We start from the raw sequence: 16,351 nt of genomic DNA, 5'->3' as shown, positions 1-16,351 counted from the left end.
TAACAACTGAAAATCAATTTATTAAAACAGTTGACTTAGGCATCTGCAATGGTGACTTCGACTTCCACTCCTGGTTCAATACTGATGGAAGTAATCTGTTTAACAATCTCAGAAGGGCTGTGCAAGTCAATGAGTCACTTGTGTATTCTCATCTGGAAACGATCCCATGTCTTGGAACCTTCACCACAAGGTGTTTTTCTTGTAGTGATCCTCAAAGTCTTCGTAGGCATGCGAACAGGTCCTTTCACTTTGAGATTCTTTTCCTTTGCGCCTCTGATCAAGTCGGCACACACTTTCTCGAGCGACTTCACGTTGCGGCTGGTAAGGGTAATTCTGATTCGATGAATCGCCACCTCTGGTTCCACGGGTGTCTTTCCGGTGTCTTTAAATGCCAAGGCTGCGGCGCAGCTTCCTGACCGACTTGTTCCTCGGCAAGAGTGAACAGCGGTGAGTCAGGAGCAGAAGGGGGCAGAGGACTGCTCCTCCTCACCAACAACCGCGTCGCTCGCGGAAAAAAAAGCGAATAGCTTACTTTAGAAGGTGAGGACCTTCAAGTGAATTACAATTGACCGACCTTACCCATTGATGAATTCAGCCCATTATATTTATATTTTTTAGTACTGATGTTGACATTGTAAGATCATTTGAATAATAAAATATCATTTGTTACTGGGTTATCATTTTATTGAACACACTCATGTTTTATATATATATCTCAAATATATAGTGCAATTAAACTAAACCAATCTGCATGAATTTTTGGCAAGATTAACAGGAAATATTTTATGGCTATCTGCTTGTACAAGTAGAAAGGGACTTAAGAACTGTCTACTCAGTCTTGTTCTGTGAAAATAGCTACCAACAGTATTTGCAGAAATGCTTTTTGTCTTGATTTTCAGATGAATCTGAGTTCTATATCCAAGAGTCCTTGGTTTTTTGATAGAAACAATCACTACTTCACAAGTCCACAAAATGCTATGAAACTACAAAGCACAGGAATGTACTGAGAAAAATCAGACAGGTTTCCCAATGCCAACATCTATAAGAGATGGAGGCTCCTTTGTCATCCTACACATAGGGATGTGAAATACCAAGAACAGAGATAGAAATTTATATTGAACAAGGGGAAATTAAGGAATATGTCAATTTTTTAATTTTAAATTTTGTGTAAGCATGGTTTTTACATTTTGCTTTTAATCTAGGAGTTATATTTTCCTAGTTAAAAACAACAACAACAAAACTGGGTACAGTTGCATATACCCATAGTTCCAACTACTTGGGAGGCTGAGGTAGGATTGCTTGAGCCTAGGAATTTGAAGCCAGCCTGGGAAACATAGCAAGACCCTGAACTATTTAAAAATAAACAAACAAAAACCAACCTTTTATTAGAATAAACTTGGCAGTCTGTCCTAGTCTCAGTATTTATTTCATGCCAGGCACAAGGGCATACACCTGTAACTCGGAGGCTGAGACAGGAGGATCACAAGTTCAAGGCCAGGCTAGGCAACTTAGTGAGACCTTATCTAAAAATAATAAATAAACAGGGCTGAGACTTGGCTTGGTTATAAAGAACTTTGAGTTTAATTTCCAGTACCGCGCGCGCGCGCGCACACACACACACACACACACACACACACTTATTCTGTAAGTATTTACTCCAATTCTATGTAATAAATGTGTACAATAGTGAATAGTGACCAAGCAGCATTTTAAATATACTTAAGTAGCTGAGTCTATTATGAAAGAAAAAAGAAAGGGAAAAAAAGCAACAAAACTAGGACTCCGTGTGCATAAGTTGTTAAATGAGACTAATCTTCCAGTTGTATATTCAACCCCCAGGGCCTCACACATGTTCACTAGCACTCAGCCACTGAGCTGACCCTGAGCCCTTAAAACTTACAAAGTTTGATGAAAATGTCCCAAGATCAAAGGCAAGGATGTGAAGCTTTGCCATTCCCCTTGGTATGGTATTGACGGCACTTTGTCTTAGCTTTCAATAATCACTTGGTAGTTCTATCCCATTTGGATGGAATGTCACCCTGTCATCTATCTTCCGTGGGCAGCATTTATCCCCTCATCATGGAGAATCACCATTGAACTGAGGAGCAGCTCTATCAATGCCACTACTGTTTCCTCAGTGAAAGACACAGGGAAGGGTCACTTGCTTTAAAAGATTTTAAGGTTTTCAGGAGTCTTCCACTTCCATAGAAGCAGACAGCAGGGCTGGGGATGTGGCTCAAGCGGTAGAGCGCTTGCCTGGCGTGCGTGCGGCCCAGGTTCGATCCTCTCTCTCTCTCTCTCTCCTCTCTCACTCTCTCTTTAAAAAAAAAAAAAGAAGCAGACAGCAAAGCTACAGTATATCAAATCACAACTATTTCCAAATCATTTGTTTTATGGGGAGCAGGTGTTTCTAATATCAAGTGCTCTTCTACTACTTTCATTCTGGAATAGCTGAGGAGTTGTCTCATTTTCCCTCCACCATTCTGGGCTGGAAGGACTCTCCCTCAGCATATGACGAGAATTTCCTCCTGTTTTAACTCGGGGCCACAGAGTCACTCTATGTGAAAAGACTAAATTCTGAGTGAGAACAAAAATGGAGGAGCTACTAACTTTGGTGAGAGTCTGCAACTAAGTGTGTTAACTAAAAATATGCTGTTGGATATGTAGGAAAACTGGCTAACTACTAACCATCAGAACTAGCAGCAGAGCCATACAAATAATATTTGTTGTGGCAATCTATCATCCCTTGAGAGGGAATTTTATTTGTGCAATAGCAAAAGTTCACAGAAGCAAGTATATATGACCCATGAGAAAGTTCTAAAATGGTATTTGAGGTAGAAAATTAGGCAAAACTCTAAAATAATGAATCTAATTTCTAGTGAACCTCAAAGTTTCTGTGGAGGCAAAAATGAGTTCAAGAAATGCTTGAGCATTAAAATCATTGTGTAATTATCAAATAAGTAAAACCAATGTACGTGTAAAATAAATGTATAAGTATCAAGGTAATTCTAAAGGTTTCTATCAGCCAGCACTCTTAGTTGCAGGCAACAGAGCTGATTTTGGTTCATTTATCAGCAAAGAAAATTATTTCAAAAGATATTTGGGCAAAGTGGCATACTCCTATAATCCCAGCAACTCCAGAGGCTAAGACAGGAGGATCACAAATTCAAGATAAGTGTCAGCAACTTAGCAAGGCCCTAAGCAATTTAGTGAGACCCTGCCTCAAAATAAAAGATAAAATGGGCTGAGGATGTAGCTCAGTGGTAAAGTGCCTGGGTTCAATCCCTAGTACCAGGGGGGAAAAAAGATTTGGAATTAGACTTCATCAAAATTTAAAGTTTCTGTTGATCAAAATTTTCAATTTAATAAATGAAAAGACAGGACATAGACTGGAGGGCTATATTTACAAAAGATTATCTGACAAAGGGCTCATAACTATATATGTGACTCCTATAAATCAATAATAAAAGACCCAGCACCCAATTATCAATGGGCAAAAAGCATGAACAGATACTTCACAAAAGAAAATATACAGACTTCCCCTTTCAGAAAGATGAAGTTGATTCCTTCCATGAAGTACAACTAAAAAACCTGAACGTTAATTGTAAAATAAACATGAGCAATACTCCTCAAATTATTCCATGAAATAGAAAGGTAGGGAACCCTTCCAAATTCATTCTATAAAGCTAAGATCACCTGATACCAAAACCAGACAAGGCATATCAAGGAAAGAAAATTTTAGATCAATATTTCTGATGAACATAAATGCAAAAAAAAAAAAAAATTTTTTTTGGTGTGTTTGGTGCTGGGGATGGAACCCAGGGCCTTGCACATGCAAGGCAAACATTCTACCAACTAAGCTATATCCCCAGCCCACAAAAATTATTAATAAAATACTGGCAAATCACATAGAAAAACATTAAAAAGATAGTGCACCATGATTAAATGGGGTTCATCCCAGGTATGCAAGGCTGGTTCAACACACAGAAATCAATAAATGTAATTCATCACATCAACAGACTTAAAGATGAGAATTACATGATCATCTCAATAGATGTAGAAAAAACATTTTGACAAAACTCAGCATCCGGGCTGGGGATGTGGCTCAAGTGGTAGCGCGCTCGCCTGGCATGCGTGCGGCCCGGGTTCGATCCTCAGCACCACATATAAAACTAAGATGTTCTATCTGCTGATAACTAAAAAATAAATATTAAAAAAATTCTCTCTCTCTCTCTCTCCTCTCTCACTCTGTCTCTCTTTAAAAAAACAAAACAAAACAAAACTCAGCATCCATTCATGCTCAAAATACTAGAAAATCTAGGGATAGTAGGCCATATCTCAACATTGTAAAAGCTATGTATGCTAAACCCCAGGGGAACATCATTCTCAGTGGAGAAAATTTGAAAGCACTCCGTCTAAAAACTGGAACACGACAAGGATGCCCTCTTTCACCACTCCTATTCGACGTAGTCCTTGAAACTAGCCAGAGCAATTACATAAAAGAAATTAAAGGGATGTGAATAGGAAAAGAGCTCAACTATCCCTATTTGCTGATGATGATTCTATATTTAGAAGGCCCAAAAAACTCCACCAGAAAGCTTCTAGAACTCACAAATGAATTCAGAAAAGTTGCAGTATAAAAATTAACACCCATAAGTCAACTGTGTTCTTATATACAAATGACTAATCAACAGAAAGAGAAATCAGAACTATCCCATTCACAATAGCCTCAAACCCCTCCCCCCAAAAAAAATGGAGAATCGATCTAACAAAAGTAGTGAAAAATTTCTACAATGAAAACTACAGAACACTAAAGAAAGAGATTGAAGAAGACCCTAGAAGATGGAAAGACCTCCCATGCTCTTGGATAGACATAATTAATATTAATATTATCAAATGGCCATACTACAAAATATTTAATGCAATTCCTATTAAAATTCCAATAATGTTCTTCATAGAAGTAGAAAAATCAGACATGAAATTCAGTGGAAAAAATAAGAGGCCCAGAACAGCCCAAGTAATCCTTGGCGAGAAAAGCAATACAGGAGGCATCACAATATCAGACCTTAAATTATACTACAGAGCTATAGTAACAAAAAACAGCATGACAGTGAAACCAAAACAGACATGTAAACCAATGGACCAGAATAGAAGACACAGAGACAAACCCTCATAAATACAATTATCTCATACTAGACAAAAGCACCATAAACATACATTGGAGAAAAGACAGCCTCTCCCACAAATGGTGCTGGGAAAACTGGAAATCCATATGTAGTAGAATGAAATTGAACCTCTCTCTCTCACCCTGTACAAACTCAACTCAAACTGGATCAAGGACCTACATATTACTAGAGAGACTGTACTTACTAGAAGAAAAAGTAGGGCCAACTCTCCACCATGTCAGCTTAGGAACCAACTTCTTCAATAAGACTCCTAGAGTGTAAGAAATAAAATCAAGAATCAATAAATGGGATGGTATCAAACTAAAAAGCTTCATCATTGCAAAGGAAGCAAGAACATAAACAGAGAGCCTACAGAATGGAAGAAAATCTTTACCATCAGCACCTCAGATATAGCATTAATCTCCAGAATATACAAAGAACTCAAAAAGCTTAACACCAAAACAAACAAATAAATAAATGGGCTAAGGAACTGAACAGGCAGAAGAAAGATGAATGATTAAAAAATATATTTTAAAATGTTCATCTCTAGCAATTAGGGAAATGCAAATCAAAACTATTCCATCTCACTCCAGTCAGAATGGCAATTATCAAGAATACAAGCAACAATAAATGCTGGTGATATGGGGGAAAAGGCACACTCATGCATCACTGGTGGGACTGCAACTTGGTGTGACCACTCTGGAAAGCAATATAGATTCTTCAGAAAACTTGGACTGGGTAGCTGGGCATGCTGGCACATGCCTGTAATCCCAGTGGCTTGGGAGGCTGAGAAAGGAGGATCATGAGTTCAAAGCCAGCTTCAGCAACAGCGAGGTGCTAAGCAACTCAGTGAGACTGTCTCTAAATAAAATACAAAATAGGGTTGGGGATGTGGCTCAGTGGTTGTGTGCCCCTGAGTTCAATCCCCAAAGCTTGAACTTTTACCCCTCTGGGTAGTAATGAGGTAACCTTTCTTATCACTGAGGTGGAGGCAGAGGGAGCTAGGTGGACTTTCACTTCAATGCCACTCCCACTGAGGTGTCAATGGAGACACATAAGCTGGCACTCACAGCAGTAGCCAGGAACCACCCCGCTTTGGTGTCTGCTGAACAGAGGTTAAGTGGGAACCTGATCTTCAGCCTCCACCTGCAATAAGTAGGCCTCACCCCATTCTGCTAGAGTGATGTCTGAAAAAGCCAACCAACACAGAGGCGTAAGATCCAAAATCTCACAAGAAAATGCCCAGCTATCCACAGCAAGCTATTCGTCATACCAGGAAGATGCTAAATTAAGTGAAAAGAACAGAGATGTCAACACTGAAATGACAGAGATATTAGAATGGTCTTCTTCAAAAGATTTATTTTAAAACAGCCCTCATTTTAAAAAAAAATGTTCAACAAGCAATTATGAAACAAATGAAAAAAAAAAAAAAGCCTTGGGGGGCTGGGGATGTGGCTCAAGCGGTAGCGTATTTGCCTGGCATGCGTGCGGCCCGGGTTCGATCCTCAGCACCACATACAAACAAAGATGTTGTGTCTGCCAAAAACTAAAAAAATAAATATTAAAAAAAGTTCTCTCTCTCTCTCTCTCTCTCTCTCTCTCTCTCTAAAGAAAAAAAAATAGCCTCGGAAGAAATATAGAGAATAAACATAAAGAAGAACCAAATGGAAATTTTAGAAATGAAAAATACAAAAACCAAAATAAAAAGTTCACTGGCTGGTTTCACCAGCAGAATGGAGAGGCTGGAATAAATCTATGCACTGGAAGACAGAGTAATAGAAATTATCCAATCTGAACAACAGAATATAGACAAAAAAAATTAATTTTTAAAATAAGTTTTAAAAATCCATGTCATAGAGTTCTCGTGGGAGGGTTGGAAAAAGAGAATGAAACTGAAAAAGCACTCAAAGAACTAATGGCTAAAAACTCCCCACATTTGGTTAAAAGACTTACGTATGCACAAGTCTGAGAAGGGAAATCTATATGGTGATGAAACTCAGAAGACCAGCTGTCTGTTGGGGTGGGCTGGGGGAATTAGTCAAAAGAAACCCTTTCTGACATGATGGAAATGTTCCATATCCCAGAGCTTGGGAAGGGTGTGGGAGGTTAAGATGGAGATAGAATGGTTAATGGGAACAAGGGTGCAGCTGAACAGATGGAAAAATAATTTCCTATGTTCTATAGTACAGTGGGAAGAGTATGATTGACAAAAATGAATTGAACATTTAAAAATAGCAAGTAGAAGCCAGGAACAGTCACACCTGGAATTCCAGATGCTTGGAGGCTGGGATTGGAGGATTGCAAGTATGGAACACCCTAGGTTCAATCCCAAGTACCACTAAAAAAAGAAAGAGAATTTGAATGCTCCCACACAAACAAATGATATGTGTCTGATATAAAAACCAGTTTCCCTGCTCTGATCATTATATATTGTTTACATGCATTGAAATATCACACTGTACCCCACAAATATGTACAATTACTACGTTGATTAAAAATAAAAAAACATTTTAAAAAATGTCCTACGTCGTTATTTAGTAATAAAATAATACAAATTATAAAATGGTCAAATCCATTGATAGGCACATTTCACTGTGTGTAAATTGTGTCTTCATTAAAAAGTATTTATTGGGGAGTTCATAGAATTGTTGGAAAGGCTAGAGAAGCTAGCTCAATGCAGGCTTTCAGAATAACGTTCAAACCTACACAAGACGCAAAACCTGGGGGCTACCCTGGCACTGCTGCCAGAAATCCAACTTTCCAGCTTCAACTTTTTGCAGGATCTGACAGCCCTCAAAACACAGATGTTCGCTGTCACCCTTGCCAGAGAAATGGTTATACTTGGTGCAGCTTTCTTCCCCTTGTGACTCACTGTGGGTCCGAATCCCAGGAGTGAGTAAGCCTATGCCCTGACTTGGGAATGAGAGAATTCCACACTGTGTGGAAGAGAGGTGTTCTGGATTCTGAGGCAGAACTCATCAGACTTGAGATTCCCCAAACAGAGCACATATTTAAAAAGTTTCCAGTTGGCCAGAAAACATGACCTGTGTCTACTACAAATCATGGGCTTCCATCAAGTCTGCTTTGAATAGGCAAACTCACAATTTGGAAGATCCTTCTCCTGGGTCTCTTTTGGGACTGATCCCTGACATCACAGCTAGATGGAACATGTCTTCACCATATCAAAGATGATGCTTACTCAGAATTCTCCCAGCATGTTTAAAATGCTATACAATTTTTGGACTAAATTTCTTTAAACTTTTTAGAAAATCCTAGAGTCCCAACACAGGTGACAGATTGGGAAGAAGGGCAATGTGGCAGGTCATTCCCTAGCAGTAAAAGAAAAAGAATGAAGGGAAGCCCACATTTAGTAGGAAAAATAGCCATAGGAACAAATGAGAAAGGAGAGCCCCACCTAGGAGCAGTTACCAGGAAACAGAGGTCCCTGACTTTGAGGTTTCAACTTTCTTTGAGCTGTGTAAACTTGGACAAGTTGCTTAATCTTGTTGAAATTTTTTTCTTTATGTGTAAAATGGGGTAAGTATATATTTGATAGAAGTATACTCAGGATTGCACAAAACCAGCATTTGCCACATTCGGTGGTGGTTATGGTTGCCATATGTAGACAGCAGCTTCGAAGGAAAATAAGCTCTAGTAATACGAGATTTATTTATGTACTTTCTTCACTTATTGGGTCATTTCCCTGCAAAACATTAACTCAGTTGTTACAAAAGAAGTTCCCAAGAGGGTTGGGGGATGTAGCTCAAGGACAGAAAGCATGTTTAGTATGCGTGGGGCACTGGTTCAATCCCCAGCCCCCTAAAAAGCAAAAACAAACAAACAAAAAAGTACAGTGGGAAAAGTATGATTGGTCAAGATGCACTGAAGCAAAAAAAAAAAAAAAAAAAGTCAATGAAGCAAAAGAAGAATAGGTATCCATATTTTCTTATCAATACCAAAATTTTAAAATAAAACCGTTAGGGGAATTAGAAGACTTACATGGAAGGTTAAGTTTGAAGCAATCAGATACGTTTCAATGAGGGCTCATTGTGCCCTAGCTAGTCACTGCAGTGTTACAGTGCTTAGGAGAAGTGGCCAAGAACCGCCCAAAAGGGCAAGTGGGAAATCTGTAGTCCTGGATTTCTAATGAAAGAATTTTTGTTATTGTTGTTGGTTATACAAAAAACTATGAACTGCCACATGCCTCATTCTTAATGGGCATGTTAATCCTTAGGGACAGAGTTGTTTTCCACATGTTAAAGTTTCAAAAAGAGGACCACTCACATTATTGTAAGAGAATTGGTCAGCAAAATAATTTTTTATTTAAGAAAATAGCATGTTTTATTATTTCATCAATTACTATAAAACTTAAACATATCAAATCTGGATATTTTGTTTACATTTGCTTTTTCTTTCAGTCTGGAGCCATAATTTTTTTTTTTTAATTTCAGGAGTGCTTAACCACTGAGTCACATCCCCAGCCCTTTTTCGTATTTTATTTGGAGACAGGATCTCGTTGAGTTTCTTAGGGCCTTGCTAAATTGCTGAGGTTGGCTTTGAATTGGGATCCTCTTGCCTCAGCCTCCCAAGCAGCTGCGATTATAAATGAGTGCCACTACAACTGATATGGAGACCCAATTTAATGCTTATAAAGAGGTAGGATAGAAAGAATAAGAAATGGGTTGAAATGAGACAAAGGAAGGACAAGGAAATAAGATTTTTTTTTTAAAGAGAGAGTGAGAGAGGGGGGAGAGAGGGAGAAAGAGAGAGAGAGAGAGAGAGAGAGAGAGAGAGAGAATTTTTAATATTTATTTTTTAGTTCTCGGCGGACACAACATCTTTGTTGGTATGTGCGGACACAACATCTTTGTTGGTATGTGGTGCTGAGGATCGAACCCGGGTTGCACGCACGCCAGGCGAGCGCGCTACCAGCTTGAGCCACATCCCCAGCCCCCGGAAATAAGATTTTAATTGAAAAGTTCTGTGTACTTTTCCATGTCTGTTGCTCCTTAAATTAGTCTCCTTCCCAAGCCTATTTCATTCCCAAATTCCTAGAAAATATATAAACCTACGTAAGCATTGTTAAGTGACACCCCCCCCCAAAAAAAATTAAGTAAAAAGATAATGTTTTGGGGCTGGGGATGTGGCTCAAATGGTAGCGCGCTCGCCTGGCATGCGTGCGGCCCGGGTTCGATCCTCAGCATCACATACCAACAAAGATGTTGTGTCTGCCGAAAAAAACTAAAAAAATAAATATTAAAAAATTCTCTCTCTCTCTCTCTCTCTCTCTCTCTCTCTCTCTCTCTCTCTCTCTCTCTCTCTCTCATCTCTCTCTCTCTTTAAAAAAAAAAAAAAAGATAATGTTTTGAGAAACTAACAGTGTAGGGGACTTTCTTGAGCAACCTATTGATCAGAAATGAAGACCACATCAGCCTAAATATCCCAAGACGGACCAGACCACTAGACCCATCTTGAGATCACGGGACAGATGTCATTCCTACATACCTTTCCATACCCACCTCTCACCAAGTTGCCTTTAAAAGAAGTACTGAGAATCCCCAAATTATGTCACTCACTCCAGAAATAGCCTACATTCTCCCTTGAAGGCTTATTCCTTGCTTTCCTAAGTAAACCTCTCCTAAATAAACCTCCATCTGTGCCTCTGACTGGCTCATGCAGAAATTCTTTTCCATCACTTATGCCAAGAACCCTGCTGGTCCTGAGTCCAGTTCCTGCTTCTCTCGGAGAATTCCTTGGGCTCTTCTTCAGAGACACCTCTCCTTCCTTGATAATACCACACACGCAAAAATGGGTTTTATAATTTCAATATTTGTTCTGCAAACATTAGTTCCTTAACCATCTTTTGTTCTTTTGAATTTGTTCTTCTAGGAAACCATGTGTCTCTAGATTTTTCTTCTTGAGATTCATTCTTTTCTTCAGTTTCAGAACTGCCAGTTGACAATACAGTTCCAGCCTGACATTGTGTTTGTTTCTCCCTTGCTCCCCACTTCTTCATGTGAAGAGCTACTGTGCACAGACCCAAGTTTGTGTGAACTGTTAAGCAAGTTAGTCAGCTATGAAGAGGTGGCTAGAGGAAAGTACAATGAAAGGCAGTAACTTACAAGCAACAAGTCAGACACATGCATTAAGAAAAATCCATGAGTCAGAAAACTGAAAACAGGGAACCTTATCAGAACAGGCAAGCATCTGGGCAAAGGAAGCTGGGAGGTCAATCTTCCTCAAGCTGTAGAATATTATAATCCTTTAAGGGAACTATTACCTGAAATCATGGGAACTTGATCAAAGCAGAAAAGCTTTAGGAAATAGGGCCCGTATGTCAGGACCTCCCCCAATCAGGGCTAATTAAGGAAACTGTTTCCAGCCATGTCGTCAACGTCTCGTGATCAGGGTGCCACAACCTTACCTTATCATCAAAACTTGGCCACATAGGGGCTGGGGATGTGGCTCAGCGGTAGCGCGCTCGCCTGGCATGCGTGTGGCCCGGGTTCGATCCTCAGCACCACATACAAACAAAGATGTTGTGTCCGCCGAAAACTAAAAAATAAAAATAAATAAAAAAATAAAAAAAACTTGGCCACAACTACCCCAACCAGGTTTGCTGAGGGCTATTCAGCAACTTAGTGAAACCCTACACAACTCAGTGAGACTCTGTCTCAAAATTAAAAAATAAAAAGGGCTGGGATGTGGCTCAGTGGTTAAACACTCCTGGGTTCAATCCCCAGTAACAAAAAAAAAGTGGGGAAATCCTCACAAAAAAAATTTTTTTCTTAGTTTTTGATGGACTTTTATTTATTTATATGTGGTACTGAGAATCAAACCCAGTGCCTCACAAATGCTAGGCAAGTGCTCTACCACTGAGCCACAGGCCCAGCTCCTTACAAATGTATTTAACAAAGACTATGTGACACAGGAGCTGTTATGGTTTGGATATGAGGTAAATGATTAGATTATGAGAGGTGTGACCTTATCAATGAATGAATCATGGATTAACTGGGTGGTCATTGTAGGCAAGTAGAGTGTGGCTAGGGGAAGTAAGTCACTGGGTGCATGCTTTGGGGGGGGGGTTATATTTTTGTACCTGGAGCCGTCTCTTTTCTTCCTAAATCCACCTGTGCAGTTTCTCTCAGCTGAACCCCCCCCCCCCATGATGTACGGTCTCACCTTCAGCCCAAAGCAATGGAATTGGCCATCTAGGGACTAAGATCTCTGATACTGTGAGCTCCAAATAAACTTTTCCATTTCTAAGATGTTCTTGTCAGGTCTTTTGGTCACAGTGATGTGAGAGATGATCGCAGATGGCTCCTTGTCAGCAGGTATAGGCATGGGAAAAGAGCAGGTAATAGAGAACTCACAAGGATGAGTTCTTCCCCTGTAGGTAGAAAGGACCTTGCTTCAAGAGAAATTTGTACTACTGGCTGCTCCCCATTTGGCCCCCTTTCACCTTCACTACTATATTAACCATCCATCTTGGTCCTTTTTCATGCTTCATTCTGATTCTACCTGAGTAATCTTTTTCATTTCTGTGACTTGTAATGAGAACAAGTGTATTTCAGGGCCTTTGAATCTTTACTTGCAGATCAGTGGAGTCTGAGGATTGGCAGAAGAGATAATGCCTTATATATAGAGATTGGATAGCCAGAAAGGTCCTTCCTTCTGATACTTAGCACCCTACTTCACAGACTGTGGCCTTTCCAATCAATATGGTCACATCCTTTTTGGTGTTACCTTGCTAAATCTGAGCTTTCCTCTGGACAGCTGGGTTTTTGCCTTGGTAGTTATATTTGGGAACTAGTACATAATTAAAATAACAAGGAGTAGGTCTCTCTTCTAATTCCCCCCAAATCATTGCAAGGTATTTTAAATCCTGTTGTATTAACACATTTAACTATATTCAGATACTCAAAATAACCATATATAAACACAATTCTAAAGGAAAATCTTCATTGATTGCTAAACAGGTTGTGAATACAACTTAGAAAAAGCTTCTGCCAGTAATTGAACACAGGGGTGCTTAACCATTTAGCAACATCCCCAGCCCTTTTTTATTTTGAAAGAGGGGGTCTTGCTAAATTGATGAGGCTGGTATTGAACTTGTGATCCTCTAGCTTCAGCCCCCTGACTTGCTGGTATTACAGGTGTGCATCATCACACCCAGCAAAGGATGGCTTTTTTTGTTGTTTGAGGTAGGCTCTTGCTATGTTGCCCAAGCTGGCCTCAAACTCCTGGACTCCGGCAATCCTCCCATCTCAGTCTGCTGAGTACTGGGACTATAGGCATGTGCCACAACACCTGGCTCAAAAGCCATGTTTTAATAGAGGTTGTTTCCAAGGCCTTAGCACCTCCAATTAGGCATGATAAGACATTAATATAGCCAATATTATATTCTAAAATACAATTTATCTGTTATTCACCAAAATTTTATAAATTTACAGACACAATTTCATAAAGTACCACACTAAAATGTAGAGTTAAAAAACTATAAACTGTAAGATAGTCCAAATTTACTAATTGAAAAATTAGCCAAGTGCAATGGCACACACCTGTAATCACTGTAGGATACCAACTTCAAGTTCAGCCTCAGCAACTTAGCAAGATGCTGTCTCAACAAAAGAGAAAATGAACTACAGATATAGCTCAGTGGTAAAGCACTCCTGGGTTCATTTCCCAGTATTACAAAAAAAAAAAAAAAAAAAAAACCCTAAAAAGATGCACTTTTTCTTAATTTATCCTCACCTCTGCTTTAAAAAAAAAATGGTGGGCTGGGGATGTGGCTCAAGCGGTAGCACGCTCGCCTGGCATGCATGCCGCCCGGGTTCGATCCTCAGCACCACATACAAACAAAGATGTTGTGTCCGCCGAGAACTAAAAAATAAATAATAAATAAATAAATAAAAATTTTTAAAAAATGGAATTACAGGTGGGCTTTCCTAAACTCAGTTTACAATATCTTGATTTATTAATTCACCCAATTGGAAATAGATTATCTAGACTGAATTTTTGCAGAGCAATGATTTGGAATTTCAGATTTTATATTAAATCACTTGATACATAAACAGAGAATGCAACGGCCAAGTGATAACAACTGCAATGTGTAATTCTGACTTGAAGCAGCACATCTGGGTCCAACTTAAGAAATGATCAAGTTAGTGCTGTCTGAATAGGAAGCCCTGTGGAAGAATGGGGACATCGTGAAGCTTCTGGTTTACTTATGTATTAACTGAAGGCAGATGGGATTTTAGCAGTTGATGACTGGCCTATTTTTATTTAGAATTGTAAGTAGGAGAAGGGTCTATTTTACAAACAGTTAAAATCACAATATGCTCGAGATATGCCCTGGAAGGAAATCAGGGGTTTTGGAAGCTTGCTGCTGTACCAAATATTCTAGTACATGAAAAGATTTCATGCAACTTCCAAATTATCACCTATTCCCAGAGACTAGACAATGATGGCAATGTTAAGTTTGGCCTTAAGAAGCACTTTTGGGTCCAACTAGAAAATCCCATCATTTCCTGTTGGGTTGTAGGATCTGGCTAAAATACAACTTGCTTTTTTAAAATTGAGATACTTAATGGTGCATCTTTACACTACTGAGAAGTCATGAGGGGAAGATGCTGGTTTCTCAGGACCCATTAGGTAAAAATTTTATTGTTATTATTATTATACAGGGGATTGAATCCAGGGTCACTCTACAAGTGAGTTACATCCCAGCCCATTATATTGTTTGAGACAAGGTCTTGCTAAATTGCCTGGAACTTGCAATCCTCCTGCCTCAGCCTACTGAGTCACTGAGAAGGATCACAGGCATGCGCCACAACACCCAGCAACTTTTCTCCTTCTGTCTCTCTGTGTTCACACCCATGCCTTTCAGGGATTTGCGGCCGCAACTCTGCCACTATGCAAGTGAATGAAACTGGATTCTTATACCATATACAAAAAATCAACTCAAAATGGATTAAAGGCTTAAATGTAAGATCCAAAATAGTATTGTAGAAGAAGAAAACAAAGGGAAAAACTTCATGGCATTAATTTTTGCAATGATTTCATACATAGGTCACCAAAAGCACAGACAACAAACACAAATAAACATCAAAACTTCTGCACAGCAAAGGAAACTATCAGCAGGGTGAAAAGACAACCTAAAAAATGGAAGAAAAATTTTGTAAACCTACATCTGTTGAATCTCCAAAACATACAATGAACTCCTAAATCTCAATAGTAAACAAAACAAAACAAACAAAAAAACAGTAACCCAATTTAAAAATAAGCTGAGGACTTGAATAGACATTTCTCCAAAAAAGACATATAAATTATTAACAGGTATATGAAAAAATGTTTGATGTCTAGTCATCAGGGAAGAGCAAATCAAAATACATTAAGGTGTCATCTCACACCTGTCAGGACGGCTGTTATCAATGAAACAAGTGTTGGTGAAGTATTGATGAAGAAAATGGGACCCTGTATACTGTTGGTGAGAATGCAAAATGGTGCAGCAGCTATGGAAAATCAGTATGAAAGCTCCTTAAAACCCACACAGAATTACTATATAAATGAACGAATGAACGAATGAACAAATAAATAAAATATATTTATATAAGTAAATAAAATAAAGGTCTATTGATATATTTTTAAAAATGTTTAAAAAAACAGAAAGGGAGAGGGATATATATGAATATCCAATTTTGTTGACTCATTTGTTGAAAAGACCATATCTTGCAGGGCGTGGTGGCACAAGGTTGTAATCCTAGAAGCTCCAGAGGCTGAGATAGGAAAATCTAGAGTTCAAGGCCAGCCTCAGCAATGGCCAGTTGAGATGCTAAGCAACTTAGTGAGACCCTATCTCTAAATAAAATACAAAATAGGACTGGGGATGTAGCTCAGTGGTCCAGTGTCCCTGAGTTCAATCCCCAGGACCAAAAAAAAAAGACTATATCTTTTCTCAGTTTGTTTGGAGGGGGACATGGATTTATTTATATGACCTTTTAGTTGAAGCACAGAATCAATCATTCTGCGGTTGACAGGCCTTGCTTATCAGTTTGTGAAAGACAGAGTAGAAGAGATAGAAAAAAATGGGGTGGAAGAATGTTTTTCAAACCTCTATTATGTATCAAAAAACAAAATTAAAATTGAGAGATTCCTGGGCTTTATCTTTGGGATCTGAGATTGGA

General features: G+C 39.0%; 1 protein-coding gene and 1 pseudogene across 2 annotated transcripts in view; one reads left to right on the top strand and one right to left on the bottom strand.

Moving 5' to 3' along the window:
• The window catches only part of RFTN2 (raftlin family member 2), an 84,760-nt gene extending 74,987 nt beyond the window's left edge, over positions 1-9,773 (top strand). The window contains exon 9 of the mRNA XM_081261553.1: positions 9,617-9,773. Coding sequence (XP_081117679.1) covers positions 9,617-9,685 — 69 coding nt within the window. The 3' untranslated portion in view covers positions 9,686-9,773. The remainder of the gene's footprint in view (positions 1-9,616) is intronic.
• Positions 21-452, bottom strand: LOC308630490 (small ribosomal subunit protein uS10-like; annotated as a pseudogene). Its single transcript has one exon. The product of its transcript is annotated as a small ribosomal subunit protein uS10-like (transcript).
• Positions 9,774-16,351: the final 6,578 nt, after the last annotated feature.

Source organism: Spermophilus citellus, assembly GCF_964194105.1.
Source record: "Spermophilus citellus genome assembly, chromosome: 11".
Classification (NCBI taxonomy): domain Eukaryota; kingdom Metazoa; phylum Chordata; class Mammalia; order Rodentia; family Sciuridae; genus Spermophilus; species Spermophilus citellus.
This window is presented reverse-complemented; position numbering and strand designations above follow the sequence as displayed.